The sequence below is a fragment of the Ammodytes marinus genome (assembly GCF_949987685.1).
Source record: "Ammodytes marinus genome assembly, chromosome: 11".
NCBI classification, from domain to species: domain Eukaryota; kingdom Metazoa; phylum Chordata; class Actinopteri; order Uranoscopiformes; family Ammodytidae; genus Ammodytes; species Ammodytes marinus.
The window spans coordinates 31,227,078-31,244,540 of NC_137215.1; the positions used below are offsets into that span (position 1 = coordinate 31,227,078).

The 17,463-nt window shown below is 42.4% G+C and overlaps 1 protein-coding gene across 1 annotated transcript; it reads left to right on the forward strand.

Moving 5' to 3' along the window:
• Positions 1 to 10,665: 10,665 nt before the first annotated feature.
• fgf8a (fibroblast growth factor 8a) lies at positions 10,666 to 17,193 on the forward strand (the record flags this gene model as incomplete). Its single annotated transcript, XM_080037091.1, has 5 exons — positions 10,666 to 10,697; positions 10,782 to 10,818; positions 11,556 to 11,736; positions 13,636 to 13,742; positions 16,906 to 17,193. The coding sequence occupies 5 exons, from the start codon at positions 10,666 to 10,668 to the stop codon at positions 17,191 to 17,193; spliced, it is 645 nt and encodes a 214-aa protein (XP_079893217.1).
• Positions 17,194 to 17,463: the final 270 nt, after the last annotated feature.

Sequence of the window (17,463 nt, forward strand, 5' to 3'; positions counted from 1 at the left end):
GGCTTCTTATTTGGGATGTCTGGTTCATTTGACTAAGCAGTTGAGGCTAGATGGTCAGGGGTCACTGATCCTGAGCGCGGCTCGGCGCAGTAAAAGTGGTTTTGGAAAACAAAATCAGCAGAGCACGGCTTGGATCGGCGCGGCCAAAGTGCCAGTGGAAAAATGCCATAGGGTGTAGACTAGGGGTTGCATCTCATTGTATCCAATTCTCCAGGGACAGCTAAGCTGTGAATATCAAGTCCTTCCTGTCTGCAGATCTTCATTGTGTCACACCTTGTCACGTCTTCACTGTACTCTCTTTAAAGGCACACTGTGCCCAGCCTGTGTGCGGCATGCTGGTCCTGCTATGCCTGAGAGCAGGGTGTGTTAAAGCCATCAGCGTCCCTTTGAAGAGGGAAACACAGCAGCTCTCAACACCATGCTCTGGCTCCCGCAAGACCTGTATGACTCTCTGCTTTTTCAATTGATTCCCCTTGCAGCCTGATGTGTCCCTCCCTCACTCTCTCACTCATTCCACTCTAACATTCCTCTAGTTTCTGTCTCAGCACTACTCTTTATTAACATTCAGACTGAAAGCTTATTTTTTGCAGGTCACTCGACTACAAAGGCTTTTCCTACAAATTCCCTACTCTTGTTTCTGCAGCCGTAGGCCTACCGTACAATATGCTGGAACTAAACTGAGGCAGCACTGTTGATCATCACTTGAAATGTATTTAGACTGAATCATTCAGAAATTTTATCTAAATATGTATGAGTTTTGGCCTCTAAAAAGATGACATATTTAACAGCAGACAACAAAGATGTCACATTGTCTGGTGGGGGGGGGGGGGGGGTCGCTGGACTGGCCATCGGGCGTACCGGTGGGCCGGCAGGCATTTTGGGCCGGGCCGGGTCCATTTTATTTTATGGACCCTCAGCCAGGGGTGGATCTGCGGGTGGGATCAGATTCATGAAAAAAAAAAATATCATGATGAAATACCGTTGGACCAGGTTGTAGCTTTGCAGACTCCGCAGCATCAGGATTGCCCGGAGAATGCAGAGGAAATGGCCACAACCAGTCCTGCTAATGTTAGAATACAGCCGCAGCCGCTGGCTTCCAGAGAGACAACCGTCGGCGGGACTCCATCGGATCTCTCTGCCCTGGAGGAACCCGCCACTCAACCAAAGCTGAAAACATTTCCAGCTACTGTCATAAATTGGAAATCACGCTCATTTAACATCAGGTGGTATGAGCAATTCAAATGGATGGAATACAGCCAAGAGCGGGACGCAGTCTTTTGCAGGGCGTGTAGGCATTTTACGGATATGCACGCAGAGATTACTTTAATCAGAGATGGTTACAGGAAATCAAGCAAGTCGCATGCTTTTGCACTAACTAAACTAAAAGCATACAGTGACAGCCATACACCGCAAAGCCGCGGGACAGTTTTGAATCTGCTGCACGGCGACGCCCCGTCATTTGTGGAACGAAACCGGGAGCAAAGTTGTTCTTGATATTGCGTTCTGTGCCAAGCTAGAAATACCACCCCGAAATGCCACATTGATGAGCCACCACATCCAGGATGAGCTGCTTGAGGCTGCAGCATCAATCCTGCTACGCAAGATAAAGACCGAACTGCATGGACAATATTTTGCCATACTTGCAGATGAGTAGGCTACAAAGACTTAGCTAAACGTGAGCCGGTTGCCGTGTGTGTGCGATTCCTTCACGGAGGTGTCATCAAAGAGCGGGCAGTGGGCTTTGTTGCGACCGCAGACTTGTCCGCGAAAGGAATATCATATTAACAACTTGACACTTTTGTCTTTTGAAAGAGAACTAATCGACAGTTCGGATTATGATGACATAATCAACTTTTTCAACTCGAAGCCTGAGAGACTCCGCCTTGTGTAGAAGCTCCGGTAAGACTGGGTTTTTGTATGCTGGCCCGCCGTGGCATTATTGCTGTTTCTGAAAGTTTTTTCTGAATATTAATTCATTCGATTCGTTTGATCCATTTTCATGTTCAGGTTGTAGTCACTATATAACGTGAGCTATGCAGTGTTGGATTTGTGTTTTTATTTTGTTATTATCCTACATCTGATCCGAGTCCGACAGACTGGTAGGCCTATGTGATATGACATGAGTAGCCTATAAGGCATATTAAAATACTACAGATTTGCAAGTTCTCTCCACTTCATAATTTTATATAGATAGTAGGCTATATAAGACTCCGCCTTGTGTAGAAGCTCCGGTTAGACCGGGTTTTTGTCATATGGTTTTTGTATGCTTGCCCGCCGTGGCATTATTGCTGTTTCTGAATTTTCTTTTCTGAAAATTAATTAATTCGATTCGTTTGATCCATCTTCATGTTCATGTTCGGGTTGTAGTCACTATATAACGTGAGCTATGCAGTGTTGGATTTGTGTTTTTATTATGTGATATTCTGACATGAGTAAAAGGCATATTAACATGTAGGCCTACTACCGATCTACCGATTATGTAGGCTATAGGCTACGTGTTTGTTTAATCTTTGAAAAAAAAACAAGGCCCATCCAGATCATTCCTAGGCCCACCCATAAATTATGTTCTGAATCCGCCACTGCCCTCGGCTGTGTGACTCGGCCCGGCCCGGCCAAGTCACACAGCCGAGGGCCGAGGTCCCTTCCCTCTCGGCAGTGCCATGGACATATAAATGTGCGTGCAGGCTGTCAACTTCACCTGAAAGTTAAATAAAACTTTGTCCCAGGCCATTACTCATCATGATTGGTTCTAGGCTGGGCCTGGCCCAATCACACACACAGCAGAGGGCCGCCCATTCAGAGGCTGCATTGAATTGTATTATCACGCATTCAACTTCTACTCGGTAATTATGAGCACCTGACGATGGTCAGTTACGTTCAGGGCCGTCGGACTGCGGACAGGCTTGGGGGGGCCCAAGGCAGAGGGGGGCTGCACCCAAAAAATTAAAACTTATTTATTTTTTTTATTTTTTTTTTACTGGCTCAATATAGGCCCCTGATCTTTGAAGGCCCATAACATTTTTATGTAGCGGAAAAAAACAGATATCAGGGGCCTTTCATTCGTCAGTACATTTTTATTATTTTTTAAATAAGATCGTTCGGGGCTACGAAGATCAGGGGCCTATATTGGACCATTAAATAATACAAACGAAGGGTAAAAATTCCCGAAGCTGACTGGATTTTTTTAAACATGTACATTTCTTCTTTATGCGTTTTGGTCATTCTGTGTCTATAAATTATTCCAGAAAATAGTACTAAATAGCTTACATAGGAAACAGTTAGCCTTAGTTTTCTCCTCAAAGTGCACCAGATTGATGAATTTTTCTTTAACATTTAAAAAACAATGTCCAGGGTCCACGACACATTCTCCCAAATTCCTGTGAGAAACACTGTGTGTGTGCATGTTTATTAAGAGTCATTAGACACGGACCGGTGAAATGAGTCGGCCCAGTTGATATTATCGCAGCAACTGCTCCAGAAAAATGGCTCTGTCAGTCTCTGTCCAGGTATATACCAAAGGGCCATGTGACGTTTCAGAGTGATAGGTCGAGGAGAAAAATTATGAATGACACACACACACAGACCGACTTTCCTTGATTTCTATAGTAATTATTTAATTTTGTTCGGTCTGTTTTTATTTTAAGAATTAAAGGAATGACCAAGGGGTGTGTGTGTGTGTGTGTGTGTGTGTGTGTGTGTGTGTGTGTGTGTGTGTGTGTGTGTGTGTGTGTGTGTGTGTGTGTGTGTGTGTGTGTGTGTGTGTGTGTGTGTGTGTAAAGTCACACATGCTGCTCCACTCAGCATCAGGCCCATTTGGTGTTCATCCTCTCAGGAATCTGAAAACTGTAGTGAGCATGTTGTCCTGTGTACTCACTAATGTCATTGTCACGACACGCTGCAATATAAGTGACAATTGTGAAAATAAGGATATTTCAGTATCTGTGCTATAGATGCTGGATTATCCTGGGTAACAAGGACACTCCTTCTGAAAACAAAGTGTAATTTTAATTGGTTTGTAAATGTTGTGAAAAGTGTGCATGTAGGCAGAAATCTATGACAGAAATATCTTCAAGCCTGGACAAATAAAATCCAAAATGATATGCATGGATGGAACTCATAACTAACCAAATGTTGTTCTAGAAATCACATTGCAGGCCAATGGTCTCAGTCAGGTCTTTAAACAATAGCTAACATTTCTAGCTGCTCGCTGGATCCAGCTGTCGGGCTGAAACAGAGAAAAGAACGGAGCAGGCAAAATGCAGAGGGAAAGTTCAGGCTAAAATAGTCAGGGTGGGTACACCGGGCATCAGTCCACGGGCAAACGGAGGTATAGACTATCTGTGTGTTCCAATACCCATACCTCCATACTATTTAGTATGCCAGAAAAAGATGTACAGTCCCCTCCATAAGTATCGGAACAGTGAGGCCAATTCCTTTATTTTTGCTGTAGACTGGACACATTTGGGTTTGACACCAAAATATGAATATGAGACAATAGATCAACATTTCAGCTTTCATTTCCAGCTATTTACACCTGGATCTGATACACAACTGAGAAGATATCATTATTCGTAAAGGAACACCACATTTTTAGGAGAGCAAAAGTATTGGAACAGATAGACTTAAAATAACTTAAAGTGAATAAGACTTAATATTGTGTTGCAAATCCTTGGCTTGCAATAACTGCATCAAGCCTGTGACCCATTGACATAACAAAACTTTTGCATTCTTCTTTTGTGATGCTTTTCCAGGCCTTTAACGCGGTCTCATTCAGTTGCTGTTTGTTTTGGGGGGTTACACCCTTTGGTCTCCTCTTTAGTAGGTAAAATGCATGCTCTATAGGGTTTAAGTCTGGAGATTGACTTGGCCAGTCTAAAACTTTCAATGTATTGCCCCTGATGAACTCCTTTGTTGTTTTTGCAGTTTTTTAGGGTCATTACCTTGCTGCATGATGAAGGATCTTCCAATCAGTTTGGTTGCATCTTTATTTAAATTGGCAGACAGAATGTTTCTGTAGACTTCTAAGTTCATTTTGCTGCTGCCATCATGTGTTACTGTGTTGTTGTCAAGATGAACCTTTACCAAAGTGATGGAAAGGCTAAAGTTTGGGCAAAGAAAGGATCTGCTCATGACCCCAAGCATACAAGCTCATCTGTGAAACACGGTGGAGGCAATGTCATGGCTTGGGCTGCATGGCTTCTTCTCAGATGGGTTCATTAATCTTCATTGATGATGTAACACATGATGGCAACAGCTAAATGAACTCAGAAGTTTACACAAACATTTTGTCTGCCAATTTAAAGAAAGATGCAACCAAACTGATTGGAAGATCCTTCATAATGCAGCAAGATAATGACCCAAAGCACACTGCAAAAACAACAAAGGAGTTAATCAGGGTCAAGAAATGGAAGGTTTTAGGCTGGTCAAGTCAATCTCCAGACTTAAACCATATAGAGCAAGCATGTTACCTGCTAAAGAGGAGACTGAAGAGAGTAAACAAACAGCAACTGAATAATGCTGCGGTGAAAACCTGGAAAAGCATCAAAAAGGAGGATTCAAAAGTTTTGTGATGTCAATGGGTCACAGGTTTGATGCAGTTATTGCAGGCGAAGGCTTTGCAACAAAATATTAAGTCTTATTCACTTTAAGTTATTTTAAGTCTATCTGTTCCAATAATTTTGCTCACCTAAAAATGTGGTGTTCCTTTACAAATAATGCTATCTTCTCAGTTGTGTATCAGATCCAGTTGTGAATACCTGGAAATGAAAGCTGAAATGTTGATCTATTGTCTCATATTCATATTTTGGTGTCAAACCCAAATGTTTCCAGTCTACAGCAAAAATAAAGGAATTGGCCTCACTGTTCCGATACTTATGGAGGGGACTGTAAGTCAAATGCAGTATGCCAAAAATACCAGGATGCCCTAATACATCCAATAGCATTTTGCAGCATGGAAACCAGCATGCTTTAGTATTTAGTATAGTAAAAAGCAAAAGCATGTGCTTTGGAACGCAGGGAATGTGTCCCAGAGGAGTGGGGAGACGGAGACTAATTACACAAAGGTGAAACATATTTGATGGGGAGAGGAGGGATCTGAAAGCAGAGAAGATGACTTCGACATGACACCAGCAAACACTACAGTCAAACTAGACAGCATTTGAATGATGATCAGATGATTTAATCAGATGCATATACTGGGCATTACGGTAAGAGTGTCTTATAACAAAAATTTATTCCAGTGAACATGATTTTAGTCAGTCAATTTTAAACGACTGAAATGTTTTAAACTGAAGTGTTAGGTTGCTGCCGGCTGCTCAAATCTGTTAACATGGGCACCATGAAGAAAATGCAGACAGGCAGTAGACTTGCAGGATGTGTGGCCCGGGTGTAAGACACACAGACACTGGGCAAACAAGGGAAATAGGCCATTTATTGCAGATCTGTACATCCTTTTGGGAGTTAGGACATAAACCCATGTAGATCAAGAATACAAACTCTGAAAGCTTTTTAAGGTCTCCCAAGTAGGAACTGGATTATTGTATACACACATGTTATTGCAGAAATGGTTAAAAACCTAAATATAGAATATATATAGTATATCTTCACACACACACACACACACACACACACACCACACAGATGTTTGATATGGATGAATGAAATATTACTAAACCTTACTATAGTATCATAAGGAGCAAAATCATCCAATGTGATGTAAATGGTTTTTGGTAAAGACAATAAGAAGTTGATAGTGTAGTTACTTGTTTAGTTGTGACACACTATAGTGATGGTGCTAGCAAAAAGATGAATCATTTGTATTTGATTAGCTTAGCAGCAGGCCTACTATTAGATTCACTTACTGTCACATATCACAGCTATGAGACTGCACCAATTAAACCACACATTAACACATTCTAACACATTGAATGTCCAAGTGCACATGCTGGGCATATAATTACTAATCAGCTAGTTATTTCTGGTGCCGACTAGTGAGGCAGCGGGTGTTTCAACGTTTAACCCACTTGTTATGTGCATGGATGTATTATAAGAGACCCACCACTAGCTCGTCTGCTCTCTATTCAGCACCATTGTTGGTAAGAAAAATAAGCTGAGCGGTGCAGCGCTAATATTAGGAGAGGAGATAAAAGGCAGAGGGAGCAGAAAGGCAGGTGGCTGTACATTGGAGATGGATGTGGATTCAAGGTAGTGAACTGAAACACCGCGTAGCTGCTTACACATTAGGGTCGCACACACACCCCTCTTCCATTCTGTGATGGGAACGTTGGGTAAACTCACACACTGATAGGCCAACATGCTGCTTTGATTGGTCCAGTGTCAATAAACAAAGCCAGCATATTGGCGTTGTTCCGTCAATATGCCAAAATCCTTGTGTAATAGGGGTTACTGTTGTCTGTGTTTTGACTATACTATAATAGATAACACATGAATATAGTCAATACACTTCCAGGTGCCCCAAACAGGACTCAGCCACTCAACCTCTTCTCTGAATTTTGAAATAGTGAAAGAAACACCCAGAGGTAAAACATGCACACCAGTCTGCAGAACACTGTCACTACAGCCTTGTTTCTACTGAGCGCTTCAGCTCGGTTTGGTCTGGCTCAGGCCACTTTTATTTGCATTTCCACTGTCAAAAGTTGTATAGGGCTGTCCCATAGGGGTGGGGCTAGACACTGCATAGTTGATTGGTCGACAATCATTTTAAGGTTAAACTGCCGTGAGTAATCAAGAGTGAAGAGTCCAGTGTTAAGCGGAATATGTTTTTGCGCAGCTCTCTGTTTACTGCGTCTTATCTCTCCATTGAATGAATCAGACGGATACACCAAGTAAGGGTGCGGTCACTGGTGGAAACACAAGCTAGATCTATAGTGTAACCGAGGCGGACTGCTTTATATGTGTTACACTGCATCTGCAGCTCATCTTAAGAGACAAGAAGAGAAGAAAGTGACTCTCACCGTCTGTGTCTACCTGACAGACTGGAGATGTTGGGCTGGGCTTGTGCCACTGTCATGTTCCTTCATATGCATTGAGAGAGATATGAGGGGCAGTGTGGGGCATGGGGACAAACTCATTCATGTGAAGCTTAATAAGAGCTTGAAGCTGAGGAGATAAAGGGCAGAGGAAGCACAAAGGCAGGTGGCTGTACATTGGAGATGGATGTAGAATCAAGGTAATGAACTGATGACAAGGGAGGAAGAGGGAGACAAAATAATCATGTTTAGTTAAATATGCAATGTGAACCTTAGAGTGAACAAATGGAATTGGAACTAAATTCTATTTTGCCTTGCATTACCACACAACAATCATTTCACTTTCAAAACAGTGAAACTAGATATGTTAACATTTATAGACGTCTTATGTCAAGCCAGCTTCAAGTGCTGCAGGGATTCATTCTATACAGCATAGTCAAATGTATAGTAAACAATGGCTGCCTACAATACAAAGCCAATTGGAAGTAACTGGCCAAAAACGTTTGCTGACCTTCTAGAATACAATTCTAGATATAAAAATATAGGTTGTTTTTATATATTATTATTATTATTATTATAAAAGTTAGTCATAACTGTGACTGAGTGGAGCGGTGGTCCTGAGTGTAGGCTGGTGTGGAGGGGGAGGGCGCTTTGTCTCCTGCAGGGCAGCTGATGGATGCACGGCTCCTGGGGTTAAGGGGAGGGCAGGGTACAGAGTGGCAGCTACCTGCCGCTCATCACACACACACACACACACACACACAGACACACACACACACACACACACAAACTGTCAAGCTTTCATTACAGTTTTTAATGAAACACCAATATTCTTGTGCATCTACACCCCCATTACATGTTTAACTTGTATCCACACACACACACACACACACACACACACACACACACACACACACACACACACACACACACACACACACACACACACACACACACACACACACACACACACACACACACACACACACACACAGTAACAACCACCCAAAGAGAAGAATATGCTAATGGGGGGAGGGAATGGAACAGAAAAACTAACCATGTGACAACATGAAGCCTGTCAGTGGAGGAAAGAAGAGTTGAAGTAACTATGACATTATATAACACAGTCCTATTAATGCTCTATTCAACTATAGAATCCCTCATATTCCACACAGGCCACATGTAACCTCTGCAGCGCCCCCTGGTGGCCTACCTCTGTATGAAAGGCTGTTCTGGGCAGCTTTGAGACACAAGTTTACCTGTTATGGTGAGGTTCTAAAATGTCTTGTCAACATGTATCTAATCCAATATAAATCTAATTGAATTATAATGATGCAACCTTTCAAAGAGCCATAAAGAAACTATTGCTAATAGAAAAACCTATTGTTTGACTGTGCTGGCCTGCACCCTTCTGATTCTTGTGTAGTGGTGGTAACACGTTTACACTACACACAGTAAGTCATGTTCTTAATGGGCCATCTCTCTCCAGCCAATTGAATGACACCTTCAAATGGTGTTTATTAATCAGACTCAGTTTCTGTGTCCTTGTTGTGGCTGATACTGAGCAGTCTAATTAATGGGCAGCTCAATCAATAAAGTCTAACTGATAATGCCCAATGCTTATTCTGTTATAAAGGGTGCTGTTTGCAGATAATCAATGTGGTGTATCTCTTTAGTCCCAGACCAAATGGGCCTAATGAATGGAATAGAGCCGGCTGTGAGGTGTGAATACACCATAAATGTCTATGTCCATACTGATGCCTTGAGTCTCACTCTCATCTTTAATCATCTCTGGAAAAATGCGCAAGTCTTCTAACCCTTTTGAAAAGAGCTGAATCAATCCTTTAAGATGAGAATCACTTCTCTTCATTGAGTAAAGAGATGGAGGATTTCTAAACACCAAAGTGCCCGTGTAATCCTTTGAATGAGTCTCACACTTTGCTCTTTCAATACACAAAGCAAGGAGCTACCGCTTCGCTCAGAGCGTCCCGCGACTGGAGGCAGAGTGTGCCGGGGCTTCACATTCGTGCTGCTGGCCATAGGCTACATCAGCAAACAGTCGATACGCTCTCAGTGCGTCTCCTAATGATTGACGGGAGTTGTAGTGTGTAGCTGAACTCAGGTAAAGACGTGATTTAAGTCCAGCGGAGGGCAGGGGGTGGGTCTGCGGCTTTTGTTGTGCAGAAAGGGGGCTTGTTTTACGCAGATGAGCCGGGGGGGTGTAAGTGCCGAGCGAGAGACGAGAGAACGAGCCGAGAGGAGACACTTCTCTATCCTGAGCACACGCACCTGAAGGCCCCACACTTCAGCAGGATTACAAAGCAGCTGGTCGGTTAGAAAAATACAAGAAAAAAAGGAGAAACCGTTGCTGCGCTTTACCAGAACTTGAGCGCATCGCTCCGCTTCTGCAAGTGCACTTCGCCTCAGCTCAGCCTGACAGACAGAGACAGACAGTCTTTAATGAGACGCGCTCATCCATCAGTGCTTCTCAGCCCGTACAGCGGAGTAGGAGCCGGCATGTGATGGACATTGATTTGACAAAGAATGTTTGAGCTCTCTGTCAGAACCTCTGACACGCTCTGTGGATTCCGGTGAACTATTTGGAGCTGCTTGTTTGATTTCTAACGAGCTCAAGTGGATTCTGCAGCTCTAAAAGTCAGAATAACCTCCATCCAACATGAGAGCCATCCCATCCAGACTCAGCTATCTGTGAGTGCTTTTCCCTCGCACTTCAATGAGTGGCCCCTTCACGCAGCTCCACAGTAACTTAACGTGTCTTCTTCTTCTTTCCAGGTTTCTACACTTATTTGCATTTTGCTACTATGCTCAGGTATGTCACTGCTTTATTGCATTTATTTTCATACCAATGTATTTTTATTAATATTTTGGCAGATTTAAACAAATGATTACCTTAAAAACTATCTAAAACGTATGGCATTTATAACTCGTGCTGGAATAACATTGTGTGAAGGAAAGGTGAAGGATCATCATGACATTATGTGATAGAGTATTATGGGATGATGCTGGCACCTCGCTCACACACCCACCGGCCTTGGCACAGGACGCGCGGGCACAGACGGGGGATCGGGGCAGAGGGAAATGACTGTGAGAAATGTCCTGGGGTTTGAAGCGAACAGGGCCAATGTTTCCGTCAGCAGCGGTCATTCCATCACTACGGAGACAGGCAGAGAGAGCCAAGTCAAATCTGAAATCAGACTGAGTATAAGGTTGAACTAGAATTCCTGTTAGTTAACAGAGTGAAGGAGAGAGGCAAAACATCCAGTGAATTAAGTGTTTTGCTCTGCGCTGTAGCGCCGCACATTCTCCTGTAAACGCAAGCCGTAATCACACCGCGGCTCTACTGTCTGTGGAAGCTGGTCATTTGATTTGGCAGCAGCTCTCCCGGAACGTGAGCCTTGTCAATAAAAAAGAAGAAGTTAGTAATCAGCTGTTGGATCGTTAGGACAGTAGCCTATTTGACTCATATTGTATGTATTATGTCCGTAAAAAATACATTTGACAAATGCTCACATACTCATGATTGTGATGGCATCTAATTTCTGGCAGGTAACCAATCAGTCCCCGCCTAATTTCACGCAGCATGTAAGCGAGCAGAGCAAAGTGACGGACCGCGTGAGCCGGAGGGTGATCCGGGTCTACCAGCTGTACAGCCGGACCAGCGGGAAACATGTGCAGGTCTTACCCAACAAGAAGGTCAACGCCATGGCGGAGGACGGGGATGTGCACGGTAAGACTAACTATTCATTAAAGACGCTAAGTCATTCTGTGGTAGCTAAACTTAACACTGGGAAATCCTCCCCGACACTCCTCCGAGTTAAAGTCAAAGTTATGGGAACGAGCCATTGGATTTATGTTTCTATATTAAAGTTAATAGTTTTTCATTGTCATTTCGCACTATGACAAATAGCCTACTCATCTGAATTGATGACATGTCAAGCAAATGTTAAATTGACGCCACTACACACAGAACAATCGTTGGCTTTGTACAATTTGCATTCAGAGAATGGAAATACAACTCTTAAAAAAAAAAAAACTACAGTCCATATCACATTCCATTCCCGCTGTCCAGCAAATACTATTTTAATATTTGATTTTCAAAAATGCATTCTCATTATTCGATCCATAATAATGAGAGACCAATATTCTAATGGCATTAAAACCAATGAAATAGAAGCTGCCATGTCCCAGGGCCTGAAGAAAAAAAGATTTGTGGGGAAAAAAAGTGAAAGTTACTCAGCAAGACAGTTACATATTAAATAGAAATGTTTGTATGTGTTCCATAAAGAGGTGTTTGATCTGCATGAACAATGAGAGGAGGTAGCTCTAATAAATGAAGGCCTGGTTGATTTGGTAGATTAAAGTGTCAGCACCTAGAATCCAAACTCTTTGCAGTTAAGCTGAGCCCATTCATTGTCAGTAAAGAGAAAGTGTGTGCTGTGTTGGAGGTGATACTCCAGAGATTCTCCTGGTCTGGAACAACCATTAGAAGTCATCTTATTTCTACCTCTCCAAACATTTCCACCGATAATCCCACTCCATCCACACTCACAACCAAGAGGCTGACAATAACTACCTGTGTTCTCTGTAGTGTCTTGTGTCGGACTCCCAAACGTATGTTTTGCGGGATGTGTGTGCGTGTGTGCGACATACCATGTCATTTTGAGTCAAAGGGGAAATGCAGGTGTGTGTCTGTCTTTTCCATAGACTCAGTGAGATGTGTAGTCAGTGGGTGTGAGAAGGCCCTGACCCCAGGGACCTTGTGTCCCAAGCCATGCAAACACTTATCAGACTGTACTTTCAAATAGAATTCATAAAAGCTCATCTGTGTCTTGATTTTCATCTTCTGGGTCGAAATCTATGAGAATGTGAAATGACTGCAGTTCAAACAAACTGTGTGCCACAGACTTGAAATGAGCTGAATATATATACACAGTACAGTGTGTGCATATATATATATATATATATATATATATATATATATATATATATATATATATATATATATATATATATATATATATATATATATATATATATATATACATATATATATATATATATATATTGGTGAAATAAGAATGCATTTTACTGACCTGTTTTTATCTTGTTAAATAGCAACATAAAATTTGAACAAAGCATGGTAAAGTCCTGCTCTGTTAACCAGCGTACGTCATGTTTCTTTCAGTACTTCTTGGGATATAGACATAAATATGGAGCTTTATGTGTGAGGTCAACGCAGAATTATTTGAATGGAATTCTTGATGGGCCTGCCAGGATCCTCTTTTTAGCTTTCAAAGAATCAAGAGACACGTGGTTTTATCATTTTGCAAGAATCTCAGCTTGCATAAACCCCCAGCAAAACGGTCCCACAGGTTGTGTGTGGGGTTTGAGTGTGAGTGTGTTTGTGTTTCTGAGGAGAGAGTATGCCAGCTTGGGGACACTCAATCATTTATGTGTGACTTGATTCTTTTATATCAATGCACACATGCCTGTTCACTGTCATTCATTCCAGTTACATTTTCTTTTAAGAATGTTTAAGACTGACACCTAAGAAGAATAGTCTTTCTCAGATCCTCTGTAGCATTCTGCTAGTGCTAATCAAACTCTTCTTCTTTCATTTCATCAGCTAAACTCATCGTGGAGACGGACACCTTCGGGAGCCGAGTGCGCATCAAGGGAGCTGAGACCGGCTTCTATATCTGCATGAACAAGAGGGGGAAGCTAATCGGCAAGGTGAGGAGAACAGCTGACCTCAAGCACAAGCAAGCGCTTGGCTAGCTTTTTGTAGCTAGGCTCAACATGTCAACGGTTGTAGTAAAGAAGCTAGAGGTGTTAGAATAGGATTTAGTGTTTGCCCGTGAATTTCCCTTTTGTAAAGGAAATCTGCGTGTTTTTGAACAATGTATCATGAATCCTCCAAAAGCCTTCTCTTTATTTATCTATTTGAGTAGGTAGCCAGGTAGCTCCCATTGAGAGGATTTTTTTCTTCCAGGGAATCCTGGTCAAGATGTCAGCATACAATATTTAAAAAACTATACAAGGGAGAGAGAACAAACTGTTTCAAAAAGAAAGAAGCACTTAAACATAAAAAAATATATCCATATTAAAAAAGGATATACAAATATATTTACAGACAGAACACAAACAATACATACAAGCTATACAAGGACAAAAGAAAAGAGGAAAAGCGTACAGGTCATACCATCAATATCTCAAATCAAGGTTATATAATACAGCAATATGTTTTATTCAGGGCAGTTTTTAAGACAATTATATACAATCAGTATAATTCAGTAGAGGATAATGCAGACCAATGTTAGTTGCATGATAGCGGATCCAGGTTAGGGTTTAGTTAAGCTGCTGTTACTGTTATGTGAGTGGGTTGGTGTGTGTTTCAGGGTGAGGCTATCTCACTGTGACGGCTAATAAACAGAGCTGCCAGCCTTTCCCCCACTAACACACACCCAGCACCCTGCCTCGTACACCATCTGCCCACAGCTACCGGCCCAGGCCCTGTGTGTGTGCGTGTGTGTGTGTGTGTGTGTGTGTGTGTGTGTGTGTGTGTGTGTGTGTGTGTGTGTGTGTGTGTGTGTGTGTTGAAGAGAGAAAATAATGAACAGAGAGTGTGTTTATATGCACATGGGTGTTTTGTTACTATTTTTTGTCCAAAAAGGTGGTAGCTTGTTACAGTAGGCTAGCAGTGTGTCCAAGTCCAGTTAATACTGTATCAGTTGACCTTAATAAACATTTGTTCACAGAGGAAAATTCTATACCGTTTTATTCCTTTATGATTACTATTTAATGTTGGCTTATTCCTGTGGTGCAATTTCCACAACCTCATCTAAACAAGGCCTTAACTGAACGGAGTGTAGATGTTTGTAAGGATCCATTGATCGTTATTGCATTCAGGCAGACTTGGTCAATTAAATGTAGCCACAGCATAAATGCAACAATAAAGCAGTAATGAAGGTTGTAGTCTCGGGGGCTGATGAGGCTTTATGGCTGCGGGATCCGTCCTGGAGCTATTGACCCACAAGGACTGAAGGGGGAGAAGAGACATCGCTTACTGTCATCCCCCTCTCTCTCATCTGTAATGACTGTAGCATATGCTGCATACGGAGAGATGCACTGTATGTTTGTGTCTTTGTGTGTGTGTGTTTGTGTCTTTGTGTGTGTGTGTGTGTGTGTGTGTGTGTGTGTGTGTGTGTGTGTGTGTGTGTGTGTGCAGGCCCGTCGTATAGGGGATAAAGGTTATGACGATTATAAGGGCCCACAGCCAGCTAGGGCCCACACAGCCCCCAGTAGAATCCATGACAAAATGATTATGCATACAGTGAACTAATATATAATCATACGAATGAGTCCGAATTAAAACAAAGCCACAAGTCATACAATATTCTAATTATATTAATTTCAATAACCCCCTTGGCCCCTTCTTAAAAAATGGTTTGGTCCACCCCGCGGTTCGTTCTTCCTCATTGGAATTAAGTGAGCGCGAGCGAACTCCAGCAGGTCGAGGATGCCCCGTAAAAAGCACAAGTTCGCACACCAGGAGTATGAGCAGCAGAGCAGGGGCCCAGGACATCAAACACTTTTTTTCTAAGAATGGTGAGAGTAAAACTACAGAGGGAGGCTAAAACAATTAGTCTACTACTTGTTCGTTCATAACATTACCTTTGACGGGGCGCAGGCTGGAGCCTACGTTAGCTGTCATCTGGCCACGCTACACTCTGATCAAGTCGCCAGTTCATTTAAAGAAAAAGAAAAAAAGTCGCCAGTTCATTGTAGAGCAACGGTTCCTACAGTAACTATAACTACAGTGACTATGTGTTTTACACATATTACTGTGTGACAGTGCTCCAGAGGCTGCATTGAATTGTATTATCACGCATTCAACTTCCACTAGGTAATTATGAGCATCTGACGATGGTCAGTTACGTTAAGGGCCGTCGGACTGCGGACAGGCTTGGGGGGCCCAAGGCAGGGGGGGGCTGCACCCAAAAAATAAAAACTTTATTTTCAGTTTTTTTTACTGGCTCAATATAGGCCCCTGATCTTTGAAGGCCCCGAAAAATTTTATTTAGGGAAAAAAACATATATCTGGGGCCTTTCATTCGTCAGTACATTTTTGTTATTTTTTAAATAACATTGTTCGGGGCTACGAAGATCAGGGGCCTATATTGGGCCATTAAAAAATACGAACAAAGGGAAAAAATTCCCGAAGCTGACTGGATTTTTTAAACATGTACATTTCTTCTTTCTGCTTTTTGGTCATTTTGTGTCTATAAATTATTCCAGAAAATAGTACTAAATAGCTTACATAGGAAACAGTTGATTTAGCCTTAGTTTTCTTCTCAAAGTGCACCAGATTGATGAATCTTACTTTAACATTTTATACATTTTCTTCCGGGGGAGCATTCCCCCGGACCCACCTAGAAGGTCCAGGTTCCACGACACAGTCTCCCAAATTCCTGTGAGAAACACTGTGTGTGTGCATGTTTATTAAGAGTCATTAGACCAGGGGTTGTGTTCAAGTACGCGTAATGATTTGGTCATTCATCAATAGAAACATTGTGTTGTTATCTGGCTCAGAGAGGGACCAGTCACTCATACGTTTTGGACTATAGACAAACATAGCTTTTACATGTTTGTATCGTAAGACCGCCTCATCAGGACTTCCTGTATAGGGGCCCAGAATGTGGTGCAACGCCCCTGTGTGTGTGTGTGTGTGTGTGTGTGTGTGTGTGTGTGTGTGTGTGTGTGTGTGTGTGCATGCAGGGGGGAGAGGCAATCCTTTATACGTCTGATATTTCTCAACCCCTTAAATTCAGTCATTGAGAATAATTTCTTTGAACACTTCCACTTACTGTTTTATCTGTGTGTTTTTTTCCTTCAGAAAAACGGACATGACCGTGATTGTATCTTCACGGAGATCGTTCTGGAGAACAACTACACAGCTCTGAGGAACGCCCGCTATGAGAGCTGGTACATGGCCTTCACGCGGCGCGGCCGGCCCAGGAAAGGCTCCAGGACACGCCAGCACCAGCGCGAGGTCCACTTCATGAAGAGGCTGCCTAAGGGCCAGCAGCCCGCACAGCCCAGCCACCACAGGCCCTTTGACTTCATCCACTACCCCTTCAGCCACAGGACTAAACGCAAGACGCACTACTCCTCAGAGCACTAAGGAGGCCCAGAGAAGAGAAGACTGACTGGATTACCAGCGCTCACTCACTACTCTCAACTCCAAAAACAACCTTTAGAGACAATTTTTATACTGAGCATTACTATATCTTAATTTGTAGTTTGTTTAGTATTTTTCTCAAAGTAAAAAAGAAAATAAAGTTGTACATTATAAACATGATAAATCTATTTTTGTACTCAAGACTTGCTGAGCTGTGTAAAAAATACAAATGGAAATTTTTCTTTCAAGTTGTACATAACTCATTGTCTGACT